The following is an 18,756-nucleotide window of genomic DNA, read 5'->3' as shown; positions in this document are numbered from 1 at the left end:
TTGCGCAGCGGTCTTACAAGCACACTTTTTTGGGCAAAAATTCACTTTTTTGAATAAAACAATATTACAACAGTAAAATTAGCCCAATTTTTTTTATATTGTGAAAGATAATGTTACGCTGAGTAAATTGATACCCAACATGTCACGCTTCAAAATTGCGCCCACTCGGGGAATGGCGTCAAACTTTTACCCTCAAAAATCTCTATAAGCGACATTAAAAAAACTCTACAGGTTGCATGTTTTGCGTTGCAGAGGAGGTCTATAGCTAGAATTATTGTTTTCGCTCTACCGATCGTGGCAATACCTCACATGTGTGGCTTTCATATGCGGACACTACTCACATATGCGTTCGCTTCTGCGCGTGATCTCGTCGGGACGGGGTGTTTTAAAAAAAAAAAAAAAAAAATTTCTTATTTATTTTGCTTGCTTTTATTTATTTTTACACTGTATTAAAAAAAAAAAAAAAAAAAAATTGGATCACTTTTATTCCTATTACAAGGAATGAAAACATCCCTTGTAATAGAAAAAAGCATGACAGTTCCTCTTAAATATGAGATCGGGGGTCAAAAAGTTCTCAGATCTCATATTTGGACTTAAATGCAATGAAAGAAAAAAGTAATTTGAAAAAATGACATTGAAAAAAATGTACCTTTTAAGAGGTATGGGCGGAAGTGACGTTTTGACGTCGCTTCCGCCCTCCTATAGTATAGAGACGAGTGGGGGCCATCTTAGCCTCACTCGTCTCCATACCCAGCACAGGAAAGGACCCAATTGCCTCCGCCGCTACCGACGGCTCCGGAGAGCGGCGGGAGGGGGGGTGGCACCTCTCCCGCTGCCGATAACGGTGATCTTGCGGCGAACACGCTGTGGAGACCACCATTATCATAAACGGGACCGCCTCCTGTAAAGATGGATATCTCGGCTGTGGCAGCAGCTGCTGCCGTTACCGAGCTATCCCTCTTCAAAGTGCCGACGTAAATGAACAGGAGGCGGTCCTTAAGTAGTTAAGAGGCTAAACCTGTGTTCCAGACTGGCTAAACCCACAATAGTAAAATCAGTCTGAATATGCAGTAAAGCATACTGGTTATACTCACTGTGGAACCTAAGGGGTTAATCCTGCGCATTGTGTAAAAAGGCTGTTTGATCCTGATCCTCACCTTCTTCTGCTGTCCCCAATCCATCTGCTGATAGCACAGAGCCCTAGGAGTCATTCTGCACATACTTAGTTTGGTATTGCTAGAGAGTTTTTTCGTTTTTGTTTTTTTTGGGAGGGCGCATGTGATCAGCACAGGGTCAATCAGCACTGTCCAGACAGAAGGTCAGGGGTCATGCAGCCTCATAGGACAGTCAGAGGAGAATTAAAACTCCTCCTGCAAGCTTTAACCAGTGCTCAGCCTGACACTGATAGAAGTGACAAGACTGCTATATACTGCTGAGTAGAAAAGGTATTTAGCAGTTTATATTTACTAAAATAATTGTATTTCCATGTTCTGTGTACTGTGGGAGACCAGATATAGTGAATACAGGTTCCTGGGTTTAGTAACACTTTAATTCAATTATAGACCTGCTATAAAGGAGATTGGATAGATATGTGGTTAAACAAGGATTCCCCTGTTTTTATATTTTGCCTTTTACATTAATGTATTCTATTTCTTGGTGACAGATCAGTCTTATTTGGAAATGATCATAAATGTTTTTATGTATGTACATCTGGCAGAAACGCACAATATGGGAGAAGATCTTTTTTCAGCACATTTGAATTACTTTTGTAGGTCACCATAGAATGGGTTGTATAAGGATACGTTACAGTGAGGTTAATCCACTCCATGATTATAAAGCTCAGTGACTGTGTATTTAACTTCTGTCTATAATAGCATATTAATGCTCAGGAAAGGAAGATCGTTGTTGGCCATGATAACCAAATAGACATTTTTTATTATTTCTTTAATTAGTGAATTAAACGCAGGTTCCTATGTCGTCAAATTCTCTGCCTGTCATCTGGATAAATTATATGCACATATAAAAGTGAAAATGAAAATAAATCGTGACAAAAATGGCCCAAAACCCGAAGTGAATAAATTCAAATTTATAGTCCAAACAATATTCAAAGCAAAACGTGCAATCTTCCGTCCCCGAAAAGTGCAAAACACCACTAATTCCGCATACACACGATCGGAATTCTCGTTGGAAAAAGCTCTGATGGTTTTCCCAACGGAATTCGGCTCAAGCTGTCTTGCCTACACACGGTCACATCAAATTCTGAACGTTTATAACGTGGTGACATACAACACGTATGACGGGACTAGAAAAAGGAAGTTCAGTAGCCAATGTCTCGTAGTTGAATCTGAGCATGTGTGATTTTTACCGTGTCGGAATTGCATACACACGATCAGAATTACCGATAGAAAGTTTTTCCATCGGGAAAATTGAGAACTTGCTATAAATTGTTGGCTGGCGGAAATTCGGACAGCTAAATTCCGATGGAGCATACACACAGTCGCATTTTCCGATGAAAAGTTCTCATCTGTCTTTTTCTGGCCAGAATTCCGATCGTGTTTACAGGGCATCAGAATGCATGCTTACCAGAGGGCAAGTGTTAATAGCTCACACAAAATACACAGCAGGATCTCCGAGGTGGGTCTCAAATTGGCATTCAAGATCAGAATGGCATCGCACCCGGAAAGGCTTTCACATGTGAAGCAATGATCTCTCAAAAAATATAAGCAGAGGGACTTCCCATATTGTAAATCTGGTATACAGCTTTATTAAAAAGTAAAAGTAGATATACCCACAAACATAAACAATAAAAGACAGCGTATATGCCAGCCGGCAAGCGAGCGCCCGTTCGCTCAGATCCTACGTAACTGCGTCAGCGAGTCCTGCTGTGTATTTTGTGTGTGCTATTAACGCTTGCCCTCTGGTGTTTTGCATTTTTGGTGACAGAAGATTGCACGTTTTGTTTCAAATATTGATTGGACTATAATTTGAATTTTATTCACTTTTTTGTCACAATTTATTTTCATTTTCACTTTTATATGTACATATAATTTTTTGTATTTATTATGCACATTCATATGAATTATTGTTATTTATATTTATTGATCAATTTCAACTTATTATAATACATTTTTATTAATTTAAAAAGGAATTTTTTTATCTTTTACTGATGTTTAATCATTAGGGAGATTGACACATTAATTGAGGTTCCCCTCTAAGGGGGATAATCATTGTTAGCGCAGCTACATTTTTATTTTTATTTTTGGTGTGTATCACACTTTAGTAGCTGCTGCTTGTGTAGCTTTCATTTTTTTTTTGTTGCTCGGAGCACAGTATTTTTCTCTTTTCATCTGTCATCTGGATAATGTGCATACGTTTTCAGGTATTTGTAAATACTGTCCGTGCAATAGTTCTGCATTTGCACTCGCTACCACCACAAGTAATGCATATCACTGCTTACATATCGCAGCCTTATGGCCTGTACACACAATCCGAAAATCGGACGAAAAATACCGATTTCGACACGATCGTACGATAATCGGATCTTTAGTACAAAGCTTTCAAGAGCCAATCACGACAGTTCATCAGATTATTTTATCGGACATGCACGAAAAGTCTTCTTGATTCATACCTGATCGTACCTTTTTCGTTTAATCAGTACAGTTGTCATCCGAAAAATACTCTACAACACATGACATCACTTCCAATTTTTTATTTTTTTTTTATTCTGTCATAAAAGAATTTTCGGAACTTTTGTAAACCCTTCAGGTTCGATATACGACTAGCATGCAAAAAAAAACCCAGACCATCTGTTGTCCGATTTTTCCGATCGTGTGTATGGGGCATTAGGAAAAAGGGTACTGGGTTGCACCAGTTATGGTTATACAAGGATCTGAATATTCCGTCATTATAATACCCCGTACACACGGTCACATTTTCCGACGGAAAATGTTCGATGGGAGCTCTTTGTTGTGTGTAGGCTCCATCGGACATTTTTCCATCGGAATTTCCGTCACACAAAACTTGAGCTTTAGAGCTCAAATTTTCCGACAACAAAATCCATTGTTGGAAATTCCGATCGCGTGTACACAATTCTGACGCACAAAGTTCCACACATGCTCGGAATCAAGCAGAAGAGCCACACTGGCTATTGTACTTCATTTTTCTCTGCTCGTCGTACGTGTTGTACGTCACCGCGTTCTTGGCGTTCGCAATTTACGACCAACTTTGTGTGGCTGTTTGTATGCAAGACAAGTTTTCAGCCAACATCCGTCTGAAAAAATTCCATGTATTTTGTTGTCGGAATGTCAGATAAATGTCCGCTCGTTTGTACAGGGCATAACTGTACTGGGAGGAATGAAGCTGACCACAGATGGATCGATATTCAGCTGGTTCAACAGGGAGCAGCCAATTTTCGATCCATCTGTGATCATTCCAGTTAGAGAAAAGTCAATTTTAAACATAAAAAAAAGAGGGACCTCCCCTATATATCATTTGGCAACCAGGTAAGGCAAATAAATAGAGTAAAGATCACCATAAGCCCATGTCCGCTGACTCGCCGCAATATACTGGTGCAACCCATGTAACGCATGCAGCGCTCATACAAAAAAGTCAGGCTGGAAAGAACCGAAAAAGTCAGTTACTTTAAGGATCGCAAAGTATCGACAAAAAGGCTTTACTTACCAAATGTGAAAATTTCTTCTAAAAATGGTGCAAAAAATAAAACACCTCCACTTCTCCACAAATAAAATGACAATGTTGTCAATGGCACCAGAAGCAACTGTTTACACTGCATTCACCATCATACATTCCCCCTGAATAATGAGTGAATTAGGCCAGAGACACAGCAGCCAAAGTGGGCAATAGCAATGTGAGGGCATCTGGGGATAATACCCCATGGCAGATATACAAAGGATGGCAACAACTAGCATGGTCTCCCACGCCACTACCCCCAAAATGTAGCCCGGAGTCTCCTCTGCTCTCCCTAAAATCCTTCTAGATGGGGCTGGACTACATAAACCTGACACTCAATTGCTTGATATGAGCCCACAAGCTGGCAAGTCTGTATACAGGCACTTTGTGGAATAATGGCAGCAAAGCCGACTGCAGTTCAATGTGCCCAGCTAGTGGGGAGAAGGTTCATACAAATATGTCAACTACACCATTCATCAATGGGCCAGTGCATCAAGGTGGGGAAAATGGGAAGGCAAGTATGCAACCAGTAGTCACTGGGCGAGGGCAAGGGCAACCTGCATGTAGCGGCCGTGATAGGCTAATAATGCATGTTGCACCTTAATTCTCTAAGGCAGCAATGGTAAACCTTGGCACCCCAGATGGTTTTTGGAATTACATTTCCCATGATTCTCATACAGTGTAGTTGAGCATCAAGGCAAAAGTTCCAAAACATCTGGGGTGCCAAGGGTCGCCATCACAGCTCAGGGTTTCAAACAGTACAGCCAGTCAAATATAGCTCACCAGTCCTTGGCAATCAGGCCAACACCGACCAGCCTGTCAGAATACTATAGTGCAATGGGGGAAAATTCCTCCATCCACGTGGATGGGGAATCCTTATTTTTTTATTTATTTTTTTTGACCAGCTGGCTCCATTTGTGGGCAACTGTATATTTGCCCCCTTATTTTTTGCTTTACTTGGTTTAAAAGCAGCTTCCTATTTGCACATCTGCATTTTCACACATTGTTGTGCATTTTTTTATATGTTTTTCATTCACTCCCATTAAAGTCTATTGGACCAAAAAGTTCCTGTCCTTTTTTTCGAAGCTCCATGGAAGAGAAACACAGGTGTGGAAATCAATATAGATCTAGTTGTGACCGTGCTCAAAATATTTCTGAAAAGTAATACAAATGTGCAAGTATGTTGCATCAATAAAATAAATAAGTATATCTAATAAAGTGTCCATTTCTATATGAAAACTTAAAACTGTAAATAAAATGACAATGCAAACACAAATATTAGCACAACGTTGCTCAACATTTTTGTTTTGTAGAAATTATTATTTTATTCTACAGGCAAAATAATCAGTTCTACAAAAAACATAATGTTGCAAAACAAATGATCCAAATAATTGTCCAAAATCTTGATAAATGTCCAAAGTCACCAGTGTATGTAAAAGTGCAAATGAAGTCTGTGAATAAATCCCCTAGTGTCCTCCATCTAATCAAAATCGTTCTCTCGCCTCCCAAAAAAATAATGTGCGTGGGAAGCAGATAAAAATCGTTTGTATTTAAAAGATACAAAGATAACAATCAATTGTATCTCCAGTGTCCTCCAGCTTTAAATGGGCAAATCTCCCTCTCTCCAATTGGCACTATCATTGGTATGCGTACATCTCGATCTTCCTCTTGTTAGACGATCCAAATATATGCGAGGGAGAGTACCACATAGTGTAAAACCAAACACGTGTGTCTATTTGGAACAAGTACCGTATTTATCGGCATATAACACGCACCCCAAGTTTAGGAGGTAATTTTAAGGAAAAAAACTTTTAGGAGGGAAGTTTAAAGAAGAAAAACTTACATTTAAATGCCCATCAATGCAGCCCTATCAGTGTCACTTTCAGGCTTGCCCATCATTTGCAGCCTTGTCATGCAGCCTTGTCCATCATTTGCACCCTTGTCAGTTTAATTCTCAGCTTTGCCTTTTAAAAATGGCACCGCCGAGATACAGAGCCAGATGTCCTGTGTATCTCGGCGGCGCTCTGTAGTCCTTGGCCGCCTTTGCCCGTTCTCGGCAGCTTTCGGCCGCCTTTGCCCGTTCTCGGCAGCTTTCGGCCGCCTTTGGCCGTTCTCGGCAGCTATTCAGGCGGCCGAAAGCTGCCAAGAAGGGTCGAAAGCTGTTGAAAGCTGCCCAGGGGGGGGGGGGGGGGCGCGATCGGCATATAACACGCACCGGCGATTTCCCCCTGATTTTGTGGGGAAAAAAGTGCGTGTTATACACCGATAAATACTGTAGTTACCTCCATTTTTCTGTGTCATACCCAACACAAGGGGGAAAAACAGCATGGTATGATCAAAGTGTGCACCGCCAGCTCCAGCCACTTACACAGGCTGCGAGTCACCAAGGGCTAGTACGAGGTGACATCGCTCAATGCCCTACCCTAACACGTTTCGACGGAATGTTGTCATTAGAACAGGTGTGAACAGGCTCCAAAGAAATTATAAATAGCTATCATAGAATGATAATCCCCTTGTAGTGCATTGTTACATGTCAGCCACCTGTGTGAATGGGGGGGGCTAAAGCCCACCCCGAACACAGTTGCAGAATATCAGGCGGTATCAGCCGGTTCAAATGAAACTGGCCAACATTTGGCGCCCATGTGTACAGCAACCGGTCTGACCGATGCTAGCCAAACGTCTGGCTGCTGTCGAAGGGGCATGATTGAATAAAGTCTGCAATCGGCATCCGATCAGCGCTCACAGCTGGTTCATTAAAAAACAGTCAACATTCGGCTCGTGTGTGTGGCAGCCAGTCTGACAGAAGCCAGGCGAATGTCTAGCTGCTGTCGAAGGGGCATGACTGATAAAAGTCTGCCGATCAGCATCTAATAAGTTCACTGATCTGGTGTGTTCTGGCGGTGGGGCCGTCCAACTATCAGAACACAATAGTTCAGCAGGGAGATTGCTGTACTAACATTGGATTGTTAGTACATGATCTCTTCCTGAGCTTTTCAGTTTTTTTCCGTTCAGCCCGTCCGGTTGAATGCAAAAAAAAAAAAAAAAACTGATAGTGTGTACTAGGCTTAAGTGTGACTCTTATGGAAAGTCATGGGACAGAGGTCACCTTCCCTCTGATGGTTGTTGCCCTATCAGCAGCCTGGCCACATTTAGTTATTACCAGGAAGTAAGGTTGCAGATGACAGGATAACAGCTTTTCGAGCCTAGCTGACCTATTTTAAAAGCTGTGTGTTGCTGGAAAAAGCTGGGGAGAGCTTCGGGTGGAAGTAGCCTCAGAGCTGCATGCCAGAGGAGCAGAAGAAAGCACAATTCATACATGAATGGCTGATATTTTACGTCAACCTGATGAAAAGGTGGTCACCCCCCTTTAAAGTGAATGTTCAGGTTCTTAAACTCCTTTCATGGAGAATAAAATGTTTATCTGAAAGTTTTCTTCTCTTTAAATCTATCACAGTGTTGGAAGCCTGTGTATAAGACCATTCTAAAGAATAATGTGTTAAATGCAGTTAACATCTGGTCAGCACTTCTCTTTCAATTTTATTATTAAAGTTTTGTGCAGCACTTGTTAACGCAAAAAAAAAGTAGAAATGACAAGATTTGGAGACCATTGCCAGCTGGCATGGCATGGAAATACTTGTCCCTTGAAGAGTCACAGGTTGTATATGGGTAACTGGGCACACCAGCGACTCAAGAAGCATTTTGTAGGAATTTCTCAATGCATATGATTGTTGTGATCCAACTGTGTGTTATTAATTGCTGTGAGGCTTCTTGTGTAGTTCACCATTTGTTCCATGTGTTTAGCGATTAATTGTTACTCTGCAATTTAGTTGCATGTTTGAGCTACTGAAAATTCCCCTTGTACTTCCGACACTTAAAGTAATTCTGCCTTTTCCAAAAGAAATCCTTTAATACTTTTCGGCCCACTGGCTGAGCCTGCTGGTCTTCTCACTGTTCTCACAGCTACCACTGTCTATAGAATATTCTGCATCCAACGCTTTCAGGAGCATTGGATGCCTGGTCTCCCCCTTGTAGTTTCTCTCATTGATTCCCATGTTGCTACAAGATGTAGTAGCGATGTAGGATGCAGATGTAAGGAACTGCAGTGCTCAGTGAGGGAACCCTGCATCCAAAACTACAAGATACAGTAGTGAGGTGGAGGCCATCAGGAGGAATCTTTGAGTGTAGCAGAAAACACAGGTAGACTGGCACTCAGACCTCGACTCAGTCAGCAGGAGTAAAAAATAAATAAATTGATTGTGCCCCATAATTGGTGTCAGTGGAGGGATTAATGGCCCACCATTGGTGTCATTGGGAGGAATTGTGCCTCATCAGTGGTGTTGGTGGCAGGAATCGTGCCACATCAGTGGTGTTGGTGGCAGGAATAGTATCCTATTGTTGGTTTCAGTGGGAGGAATAGTACCCTATTGTTGGTTTCAGTGGGAGGAATAGTACCCTATTGTTGGTTTCAGTGGGAGGAATAGTACCCTATTGTTGGTTTCAGTGGGAGGAATAGTACCCTATTATTTTCAGTGGGGGGAATAGTATCTTATTGTTGCTTTCAGTGGGAGGAATAGTACCCTATTATTTTCAGTGGGGGGGAATAGTACTCTATTATTGTTTTCAGTGGGAGGAATAGTACTCTATTGTTGTTTTCAGTGGGGGGGATAGTACCCTATTGTTGGTTTTAGTGAGAGGAATAGTACCCTATTAGTTTTAATAGGATGAATAGTACCCCATCGTTGGTTTCAGCAGTAGGAATAGTGCCCCATCAATGGTGTCAATGGTAGGAGTAGAAAAAAAGATTACAGCGCACACATACAAAAATGACTTGTAACTCCTGCAAGGCTATTTAAAAACAGTGGGCATATTCAGAAAATATGGGGATTTAGTTACACCATATGGCCATATAGTGCTAAGCCCACTACTACCTCAAAGTACCTCAATATCGGTGTGTCCTACGCTATCCATAGAATGGAAGATCCTGCTTCTCTGAACCATGGGAGACATACACGCCTCTAATTGGGAGAATTAAAAGGACTCCTCCTAAAACACAGGTGGATACTAATAAGAGATAACGATGGGGAGAGGGATGCTCCAGTCCAAAGGGATTTGTTCAGAATCCATACACTAGACAAACAAAGATTTGGGGGGCACACCCTTAAAAATGCACAAAAGATGGTGCAGCTTGTCTAGCGGTAGGAGTAGTGCCCCATAAATGGTGTCAGTGATGGGAATAGTGCCCCATGATTGGCTGTCAGTGGGAGGAATTATGCCCCACTGTTGGTGTCTATGGAAGGAATGGTGCCTTATTGTTGGTGTCAGCAGTTGGAATAGTGCCCCAAGAGCCAGACAAGTGCAAGCAAAGGGCTGTAGTTTGGAGACCACTGCCTAAAGCTGCTTAGCTGGGTACACATGGGCCGAAAATCGTCTGAAATTGGTCAGTTTGGCAGGAACTGGTTGACTTTCGGCCTGTGTACAGCTCCTCGTCTGACGACTGGCTTCTGTTGAACAAGCTTGTAGGAAAAGCGGCATCTCATCAGCATTGATCATTGTGTAATGGCGGGGTGGTCAGTCCCCCTGACAGAACACAGTATCTCAGCGGGAAGATTGTCGCACTAACTTTGAATGTGTTAGTACAGTAATCTGTACGTTTTATTTTTGTTCAGCTCGTTGGATTGAACACACAAAATTTCCCATGTGTACCCAGCACTAGAGTAGTAAAGAAGTGAAATCTTATTGTTTGATTGTCCTAGGTTACTACACTTCTAATTAGTAAGCCACGTTCTACTTAAATGAAGGAGAATGGCAATTGGCCGAGCTGTGTATTTACAGATTAATTAGAATTTGCATTGTTCCTTTGTAATAGAGTTTGGTAACAAATGAAGATGTGGTGTAGCACTTTGTTTATATCGTCACTGAATTACTGTGAATTCTCTTGGCAGGAAAACGTCTCCTTGGCTGATATTTTGTCACTACGGGATAACTGTCTCGCTGAGCAGGACATTTGGGCAATCTGCCTGGAATGCTGCTATTCCATGAAGGACATCTCTCACGCAGCTATCTTCCAGACTCTGTGTATTACACCAGACACACTGGCCTTTAACACCAGCGGCAACGTCTGTTTTATGGAGCAGCTTAGCGGTAAGTCTCTGTCGCTGGGTCCAGCCAAGTCCCACAGCAGTTTTTTCAAAGACAAAAGTGCATCATTTATGAAATTCTCATGAAATAAATACAAAGCAATGGTGTTACGCTGCAATCTACACCACTGCAAGCATGTCAAAGCAGTACTGTATATTAAATAAATGAAACGTGTCTTTTGAAATATTGAAACCTACATTTGTGTCACAGCGTTTTCTTTCAAGGACCGGTAAAGATCAGTTTCCTTCATGTAAACAAGCTACTAATATGACAGCCTTGGCATATGTATGAAGGGCCATGCGTAGGAGGTGTTATTTTTTTTCCTCTGGGTGTGTATTTAGGCTGCACAGCCTTAAAGTGGAGTTCCAGACTTTTTCTGTTTATTAAAAGTCAGCAGCTACAAAAAGTGTAGTTGCTGACTTTTTTAATAAACAGACACTTACCTGTTCCACGGTCCAGCGATGCGGCCGAACGGAGGGTCGCTCCTCTTCCCCCTCCTATCCGCTGGCGCCTCCATTGCAACTCTGGCCACCCGGCCATGACAGCTTTCGGCTTCACGGCCAGGCACGCATGGCGCATGCGCTCCCGGAGTGGACAGGCGATCTCCTGGGACCTGTCACATGTCCCAGGAAATTGCCTAGAGGGAGGGGCCACCTAAGGCGAAAGGAGGAGTCTCCTTGGCGGTCCCTGGGCAGAAGGAGGAAGTGGGACAAAAAAAAAAAATGACATACCAAATGTGGCATGTAAGGGGGCGAGGAGTGCTTAAAGCAGAAATTCCATTTTAGGGTGGAACTCTGCTTTAAACTGAGTTAGTTGTCAGGCTATGGATGTTCAAATCTTTACATATCCTTAATGAGCACTAAAAGTAGACTCCATAGATAATAATAATAATAAAAAAAAAATAGAAAGTAGTAAAGTAGGGTTTGGCAGATAGAACCACAGTGTGGTGGGGGATGCAAGCTCCTCGAGTCACATGGAAATGTAGGAATCCAAAGATCACCGCCCGAATAGGTAAATATTTGGAGGGAAACTTTCTTTAGAAAGATTATTTATTTTTCCCAAGTAACAGAATGTGGGCACCATTTACAAAGTGGTATCTTACCGAATCCGAGTATGTGGTAAGCTAATGCACAGCTTAAGAAAAAAAAAAATTCAATTCACTATAAAACTCGAATAAAATAGCACTATGGTATGGCGTGATGCATTGTTTTTGTAGTGAAAGCTTGCAGTAACTTAACAAGCTGGGATCTGGGGACCCCCTTGTTAAAGAGGGATTCCAGATTTTGATAAGCCCCCAGTCCACTGGTCAGGGTTGTGGGTGGGGAGCCCCCTCTGCTCCAAAGCACCCCCCCTCACCCCCATGTCGGGGGCATGTGGCCTGGTATGGTTCATGAGGTGAGGGGGTGCTTTGGCGTGGGGGGGCTCCCCACAACCGCCCCCCCCCCCCTTCCTGACCTGCCAGGCTGTGTGCTCGGATAAGGGTCTGGTATGGATTGGTGGGGGGGTTCTCAATATTTAATTGCAGACAATTTTTTTGTTTACAATCAGGTGTCAGCAAGGAACCCGGCTGACATCTGATGACTCATCGGTTGTTAAGGATGTAGCAACTGCCTGCTCCTTAACAACCTTGACAGTTACTGGTTGTTAAGGATGCAAGCTCAGGATCGCATGCTGCATTTGTCAAAAATGTGTCCGATCACCTAAATACCGCACGCAATCTGCTTTAGTGAACGGAGCCCTCCATCTTTTAGGCCTCATACACACAGGATTTTTTCCTCCCATGGGTACCTTTTGCTCAAGGGGAGGAAAAAGCAGTGTTAAACATGCCTAAATCCACATTTTGCAAATGCGTTAAGGCGCGTCATGCATCTAGGGCAGTTATTCCTGCTGTTGGCTAGAATGTTATTTTATTCTGTCCGTTGGAATGAAAGAATGCTCAAGCGTGTTTATGCGTGTTTAGCCTTGCCAGTTTTTTTTTTTTGTTTTTTGCGGTACGACATTTCTCCCTTGAACATGGTGGAACAGAGTTTTTTTTTGTTTTGTTTTTCTGTCTGTAACACTCCTGCTTCTAAATGCCATTGTGTGCAATGACACATAGGCTAACATAGAGGGGCGTTTAGAGGCAGAAAATAAAAGTCAAACGCATTTTCTACTCCCAGTGTGGATGAGGCCTACATTTTAACTAAAGAAAAAGCATTTTTTGTGTAGGATAGAGTTTGGAGGTATTGCAACACATGTAAGGTTTTAATTGCTGCCTGTGCCCCAATAGAGAGATTCACCCTCTATTTGTCATCTTTACTGGCATCATCGAAATTGGAAGTAAAATAAAATCCCAAATTATGGATTGTTCCCAGAACAGTAAAAAAGGGGAAATCTTCCAGTGGGGACACTAGTTCTGGTAAACCTGGAGACAACCCGAGATTCCCTCCCTTTTTGAAGGCATTTTCACCCTCCTTCCTGTTTTTGGTAAGGGACAGGAAGTGAATGGAAATCTCCCTATTGGGACACAGAAGGCAAAAAATTGACAGCCATTCAGCAGTTATAACTCTCCTTTACTCTATCCATAATAATAAAAAAAGGTTTTGCCCTTTATTCTACTTTAAGATAAGCCCTCCCTAACCTCCTATAGTTGCAAGCATTTTGAGCTATTGATTCTCTTCAGAGGCACTGAAAACATTGCCTACTTTACCCTCCCAGCACTGGCTTGGCAACCTTTTAGCCAGCTTATCCCTAATGCAGCTATTCTCAATCAGTTTTCTGTGAAAGCTTAAAGTGGTTGTAAACCCTTTACAACTACTTTTATACTACAGGCAAGCCTATAATTAGGCTTACCTGTAGCTAACATTGGATATCTCATAAACCTGCATGGTTTAGGAGATATCCCTGTATTTGTATGTGCCGACGTTATCGGCGCATGCGCACTTAAGCAAACTGAAGCAATGGCACCTACGTGTTGTACTGTGCCGTTACCGGCGGCTCCCACGTGCGCATGTGATGTCACCGCGGCTCTGGCCAATCACAGCGCCGGAGCCGCGATACCCAGAAGTAGCCCCCCCCGGGAGATGTCACCCGCCAGAGCGGTGAACGAGGACCACTGTGGGGGCTTCGATCTCAGATAAGTAATTCATAATGAGCTAGGGCCTGCACAATTACGGGGCCAATGCCTCTTGGCAGAGACAACTGCATAACACCAATGATACTTTTTAGCTGTCTGTAAAGGTGGCATTCTGAACACCACTGTAGGGGAGGCATTCTTTTCAATGGCCATTCACCAGTGTAAAGGGTATTCTCCCTGGTCCCCAATTAGTCTGTTTTAGCAGAGGTTCCCAGATTATTATTTTAATAAAAGGCTGCCCTTAATATAAACATGGTGCAGTGGAGTTTAGCTGCTGAGAAATGTACTTGAACAACGTCCGCTGTAATTATGAGGATGAATTGCTCCACAGTGTCTGTGGCTATAGAAGTTGGTGTGGAATGAATTTGAAGCTCCTTTACTGCTTGCTGAGACTATGTGAAATACTTTAATGTCCATTACTTGAAAACAGATTCACTTTAAAGCAAGCCAGACACAACTGGACTTTTGCAAGAATATGATGATGAAGGAATTGGTCTTTAATTATTTGCATCGCAGTGTCCAACATAGTTTCAGAACTCAAGGGCCAAGTGAAGTTTTGACAATTGCTGTACTTTTACAATTTTACTTACCTTTTCCTTATTTCCATGAGAATTGTTCATGAACCAATTTGTGGATTGATTATGTGATATACTGTTATAGGCCACCCAGTGAGTTTGTTTTCTCAGCCTAAGTTGGTAGATAGACTTGCATGGAGTAGTAAAACACACTCACTTTTGTTGCTTTTACTAAGCAGAAAGTACAATTCTGTGATGATACATATTATATGCAATATACATATGCTAGATTACCAAAAATATTGGAATGTCTTCCTTTATACACACACATGAACTTTAATGGCATCCCAGTCTTGGTCCGTAGGGTTCAATATTGAGTTGGCCCACACTTTGCAGCTTTAACAGCTTCAACTCTTCTGGGAAGGCTGTCCACAAGGTTAGGAGTGTGTCTATTGGAATATTTGGCCATTCTTCCAGAAGCGCATTTGTGAGGTCAGGCACTGATGTGGACGAGAAGACCTGGCTTGCAGTCTCCTCTCTAATTCATCCCAACGGTGTTCTATCGGGTTGAGGTCAGGACTCTGTGCAAGCCAGTAAGGTTTCTCCACCCCAAACTCACTCATCCATGTCTTTATGGACCTTGTTTGTACACTGGTGCGCAGTCATGATGGAACAGGAAGGGGCCATCCCCAAACTGTTCCAACAAAGTTGGGAGCATGAAATTGTCCAAAATGTCTTGGCATGCTGATGCCTAAAGAGAATTCAGACCAGTGCACAAAGCAAGGTCCATAAAGACATGGATGAGTGAGTTTGGGGTGGAAGAACTTGACAGGGCTGCACCCGCTAGAACACCTTTTGGGATAAATTAGAGCAGAGACCGCTAGCCAGGCCTTCTTGTCCACATCAACGTCTGATCTCACAAATGTGCTTCTGGAAGAATGGTCCAACATTCCCATAGACACACTGCTAAACCTTGTGGACAGCTTTCCCAGAAGAGTTGAAGCTGTTATAGCTGCAAAGGGTGGGCCAACTCAATATTGAACTCTATGGACTAAAACTGGGATGTCATTAAAGTTCATGTGCGTGTAAAGACAGCCGTCCCAATACCTTTGGTATTATAGTGTATATTGGTTCACTATGCACACACAGAAGAAAAAATTAAAGCAAAAAAGATTTCTTATAGAGGGTTACATGTTAATACGAGGGAATATAGGCAAAACGGAATTGAAGTAGTCACTACAGTTTTTGCACTCTAATTCTAGTTTATTATACTGTGGATCTATCGCATAACACATCCAATTGCACTGGAATAAGAAATGTTTGCAGCCTGTTGTGCAATATCTGTCAGACCTGTTGCTGTCTGCCCAAGACTTGAAATATTTGCCTTTGTATTTACTTTCCTTGTTAAGCCAAGTGCTGCCCACTGTTCCAAAGATGCTTAGCTGGAGGCCTGAAGAGTGTACTCCCATTTAGCACTAACTTGGCAGCCCTCCTGTCTAGAGAAATAAGGTTTTTTTTTTTTTTTTTTTCCGTTAAAGTCGAAGACTTACCCTAGAATGACTTTCTGAACATTAAACAGCCATATATAGCACATATACCTTGATAAATGGCATATGTGCCATATGTACACCATGTTTTACTCTCCGTGCTCCAGTTGTCCAGTAATCGGCATTGAAAACTGCCAGCTATGTACCAGTGATGCCATGCAAATCATGGTTTTGCTCAGCTATCTACTCCTTTGACAGGGCACAGAGGAAGTGTTCCCCAGTCAGGCTTTGCAATCACAAGACTTCAATAAAAGGGGGGATGTGGGTGGCTGAGCAATATCAGAAGCTGCATAGTTTTGCTGGTAATAGCTGGCAGTTCCCTATGCTGATTTCTGGACAACTGAAGCATGGACAGAGTCAAACATGGTGCTATGCATTAATCAAGCTACATGTATTCTATGTATGTTTTAATGTTTGAGTAATTCTAGGGTGGACTTCCACATTAAAGCTGATCTCCACTGCTAGCACATATTTGGCATTACTGGCATTGTCACAGTCAGTGACATTCAGAGAAGAGTCTCCATGGATTTAGCTATATATAGGGTCTTATTATGTATCTTAGACCCCAATTTCATTAATCAGCTGCAGGTTCTTTGGTAACGAAGTCAAATGTTATACTACTTTGTAGAGCTGCACAATTAATCATTAAAAAAAAAAATCGTGATCTCGATTCAACCCCTCTGAGATCTCTATTTCAGAGTTTGCCGAATCTTTCATATAACAAGTGCAGAGACTTATTTCCTCACTCAGCTGTCAAAAGAAAACATCGGAAAGTCTGCCAAGTTTTTAAAATGAAACATTGTAATGAACTTCCTTCTTAAATCAAAGGGAAACTTCTGTGTGTAAAGAAAAAAATCCCAGGCAGTCTGCCAAGTTTTTAAACAACCATACATGCAGGAAGTTTAACCACTTAAATTCTAAATCTTTTTCTGACACTTGTTTAAGTTAAAATCAATATTTTTTGCTAGAAAATTACATGGAACCTCCAAGCATTATATATATTTTAGCAGAGACCCTAGGAAATAAAATGTCAATTGCTGCAATATTTTATGTCACACTGTATTTGCCCAGCGCTCTTTCAAATGCAATTTTTTGTGGAAAAAATACACTTCAATGAGAAAAAAAAAAAAGAAACAGTAAGTTAGCCCAATTTTAAATTTTTTTTTGGTTTAACGTGAAAAATGATGTTACGCCGCAAGAATCGTGAGAGAATCATCACGATTCTCTCACGATTCTTGCGGCATAACCTCATTTTTCTTCTAAGCAAAAAAAATTGTGATTCTCATTTTAGCCAGAATCGTGCAGCTCTACTTCTTTGTATGCTTTAACAGTATGATTTAGAAGTAATAACGTGTGGCTGTATAGTGGAATTGTTGGCTAAATGCAAATATCCACACAACCCAACTTATTAACTATGATTGTGCTATTCTATGTTACCAGCAGTTATAAGGCTTAAAGCTGAACTCCAGACACAAAATTTTTAATCTAAATTCCTGATTAGTCACAAACTCTTTTGGGATGCAACCCCAGGGTATTGCCTTGTAAACGTTTCCGCTTTAGGTTGCTTTTACCCTGATTCACTAAGTTTTCAGCATAGTGGAGTTGAAGTGCAGTGCATCCAGCTTTGCACTAGACTTGCACTAGGGCGGTGTGGCTTTGGTGCATTTTCAGGGGTTTTGGTGCGTTTTCTGAAAGCGCACTGAAAGTCCGGCATCCATAAAAAGCACCAAAACCGTGCAATCGAATGGAAGTCTGTGGCAAAGCACGGGTAATCCGCACAAAAAACGCAGGTGCGCTGCAGGGAAGCTGCAGCAGATCAATATGAAGGCAGCCTTGAATGGGAACTATTAGGGTCTCATAGATCCAACAGTAAAAAAATCTATTTTTTCAAAGTGAGGGAAGTCTAATTTCAGTTGTCAATGCCACAAGAAGTCATGCAATGAGGGCACAAGCCACTGCCCTCATTGCAAGACTTCTACAATATTCCCGTTGTGGATTTCTCTCACTTTCTATTCCAGTGACAGTAGTCACCAGGAAAATAGAAAGTGTGAATCCTACATACACCAGTATCAATCCATCAAAGGTTCCAAGCCATTCTTACTCTTTGCAAAACAAAAAAATATATAGTTTTGGTTTTATGCTATGGGCCCCTTGCACATGGGTCATCTAACTGCAGTCTCACCCCCCCCCCAGACATTCAAGTGTGCCCGGGAGGGACAAGAGCAACCCCCAAACCCCGTTGCCTCCTACCTGTCAAAGGCAGGCCATAAACTGTGCAAATTGCAGGTTGCAGGAAAGAAATTTGCATGGTTCCCCCATCAATGCAGACAGTGCTGACAGGGAAATCCCTCCTGCCAAGATGTGTTTTCCCCATAGTGGGGGGGTTGGGGGGGGGGGGGTGGTGGGGTAATCCGTCCCCACCGAGGGAACACAGTAATTATTGCTAGTGGCTATAGCCACCTCTATGGTTATGGCTGATTATGCAACTTTCACTTGTAATACCTTATGTGTTCTATGTCAATGTATACATCACTTTTGCTATGAATAAAGTGCAACAAAGCGAAGTGAAAAAAAGTTGAATTATGATAATATAGTATGATATTCCACACTAGTTTAAGATGGTGGTAGTAAGGAAGGTATTCATGATCATTATTCATCTACTATAGCAGCCATTAGCAATATTTGCAAGTAAATCTGGAGGGCTGGTTGTACCCAATCAATCAACTTTGTACATTCAGCCTGCCCATTAATG

At 42.0% G+C, this 18,756-nt stretch overlaps 1 protein-coding gene across 1 annotated transcript in view; it reads left to right on the top strand.

The window, feature by feature from the left end:
- The window catches only part of KNDC1 (kinase non-catalytic C-lobe domain containing 1), a 289,084-nt gene that overhangs the window by 40,222 nt on the left and 230,106 nt on the right, over positions 1 to 18,756 (top strand). The window contains exon 2 of the mRNA XM_077455239.1: positions 10,632 to 10,830. Within this exon, the coding sequence (XP_077311365.1) occupies positions 10,632 to 10,830 (199 nt within the window). The remainder of the gene's footprint in view (positions 1 to 10,631; positions 10,831 to 18,756) is intronic.

This window comes from Lithobates pipiens, unplaced genomic scaffold (assembly GCF_037356315.1).
Source record: "Lithobates pipiens isolate NorthernLeopardFrog02 unplaced genomic scaffold, aLitPip1_a1.2 Scaffold_25, whole genome shotgun sequence".
Taxonomy (NCBI): Eukaryota; Metazoa; Chordata; class Amphibia; order Anura; family Ranidae; genus Lithobates; species Lithobates pipiens.
The sequence above is the reverse complement of the archived record's forward strand: the minus strand, read 5'-3'. Positions and strand labels throughout refer to the sequence as shown.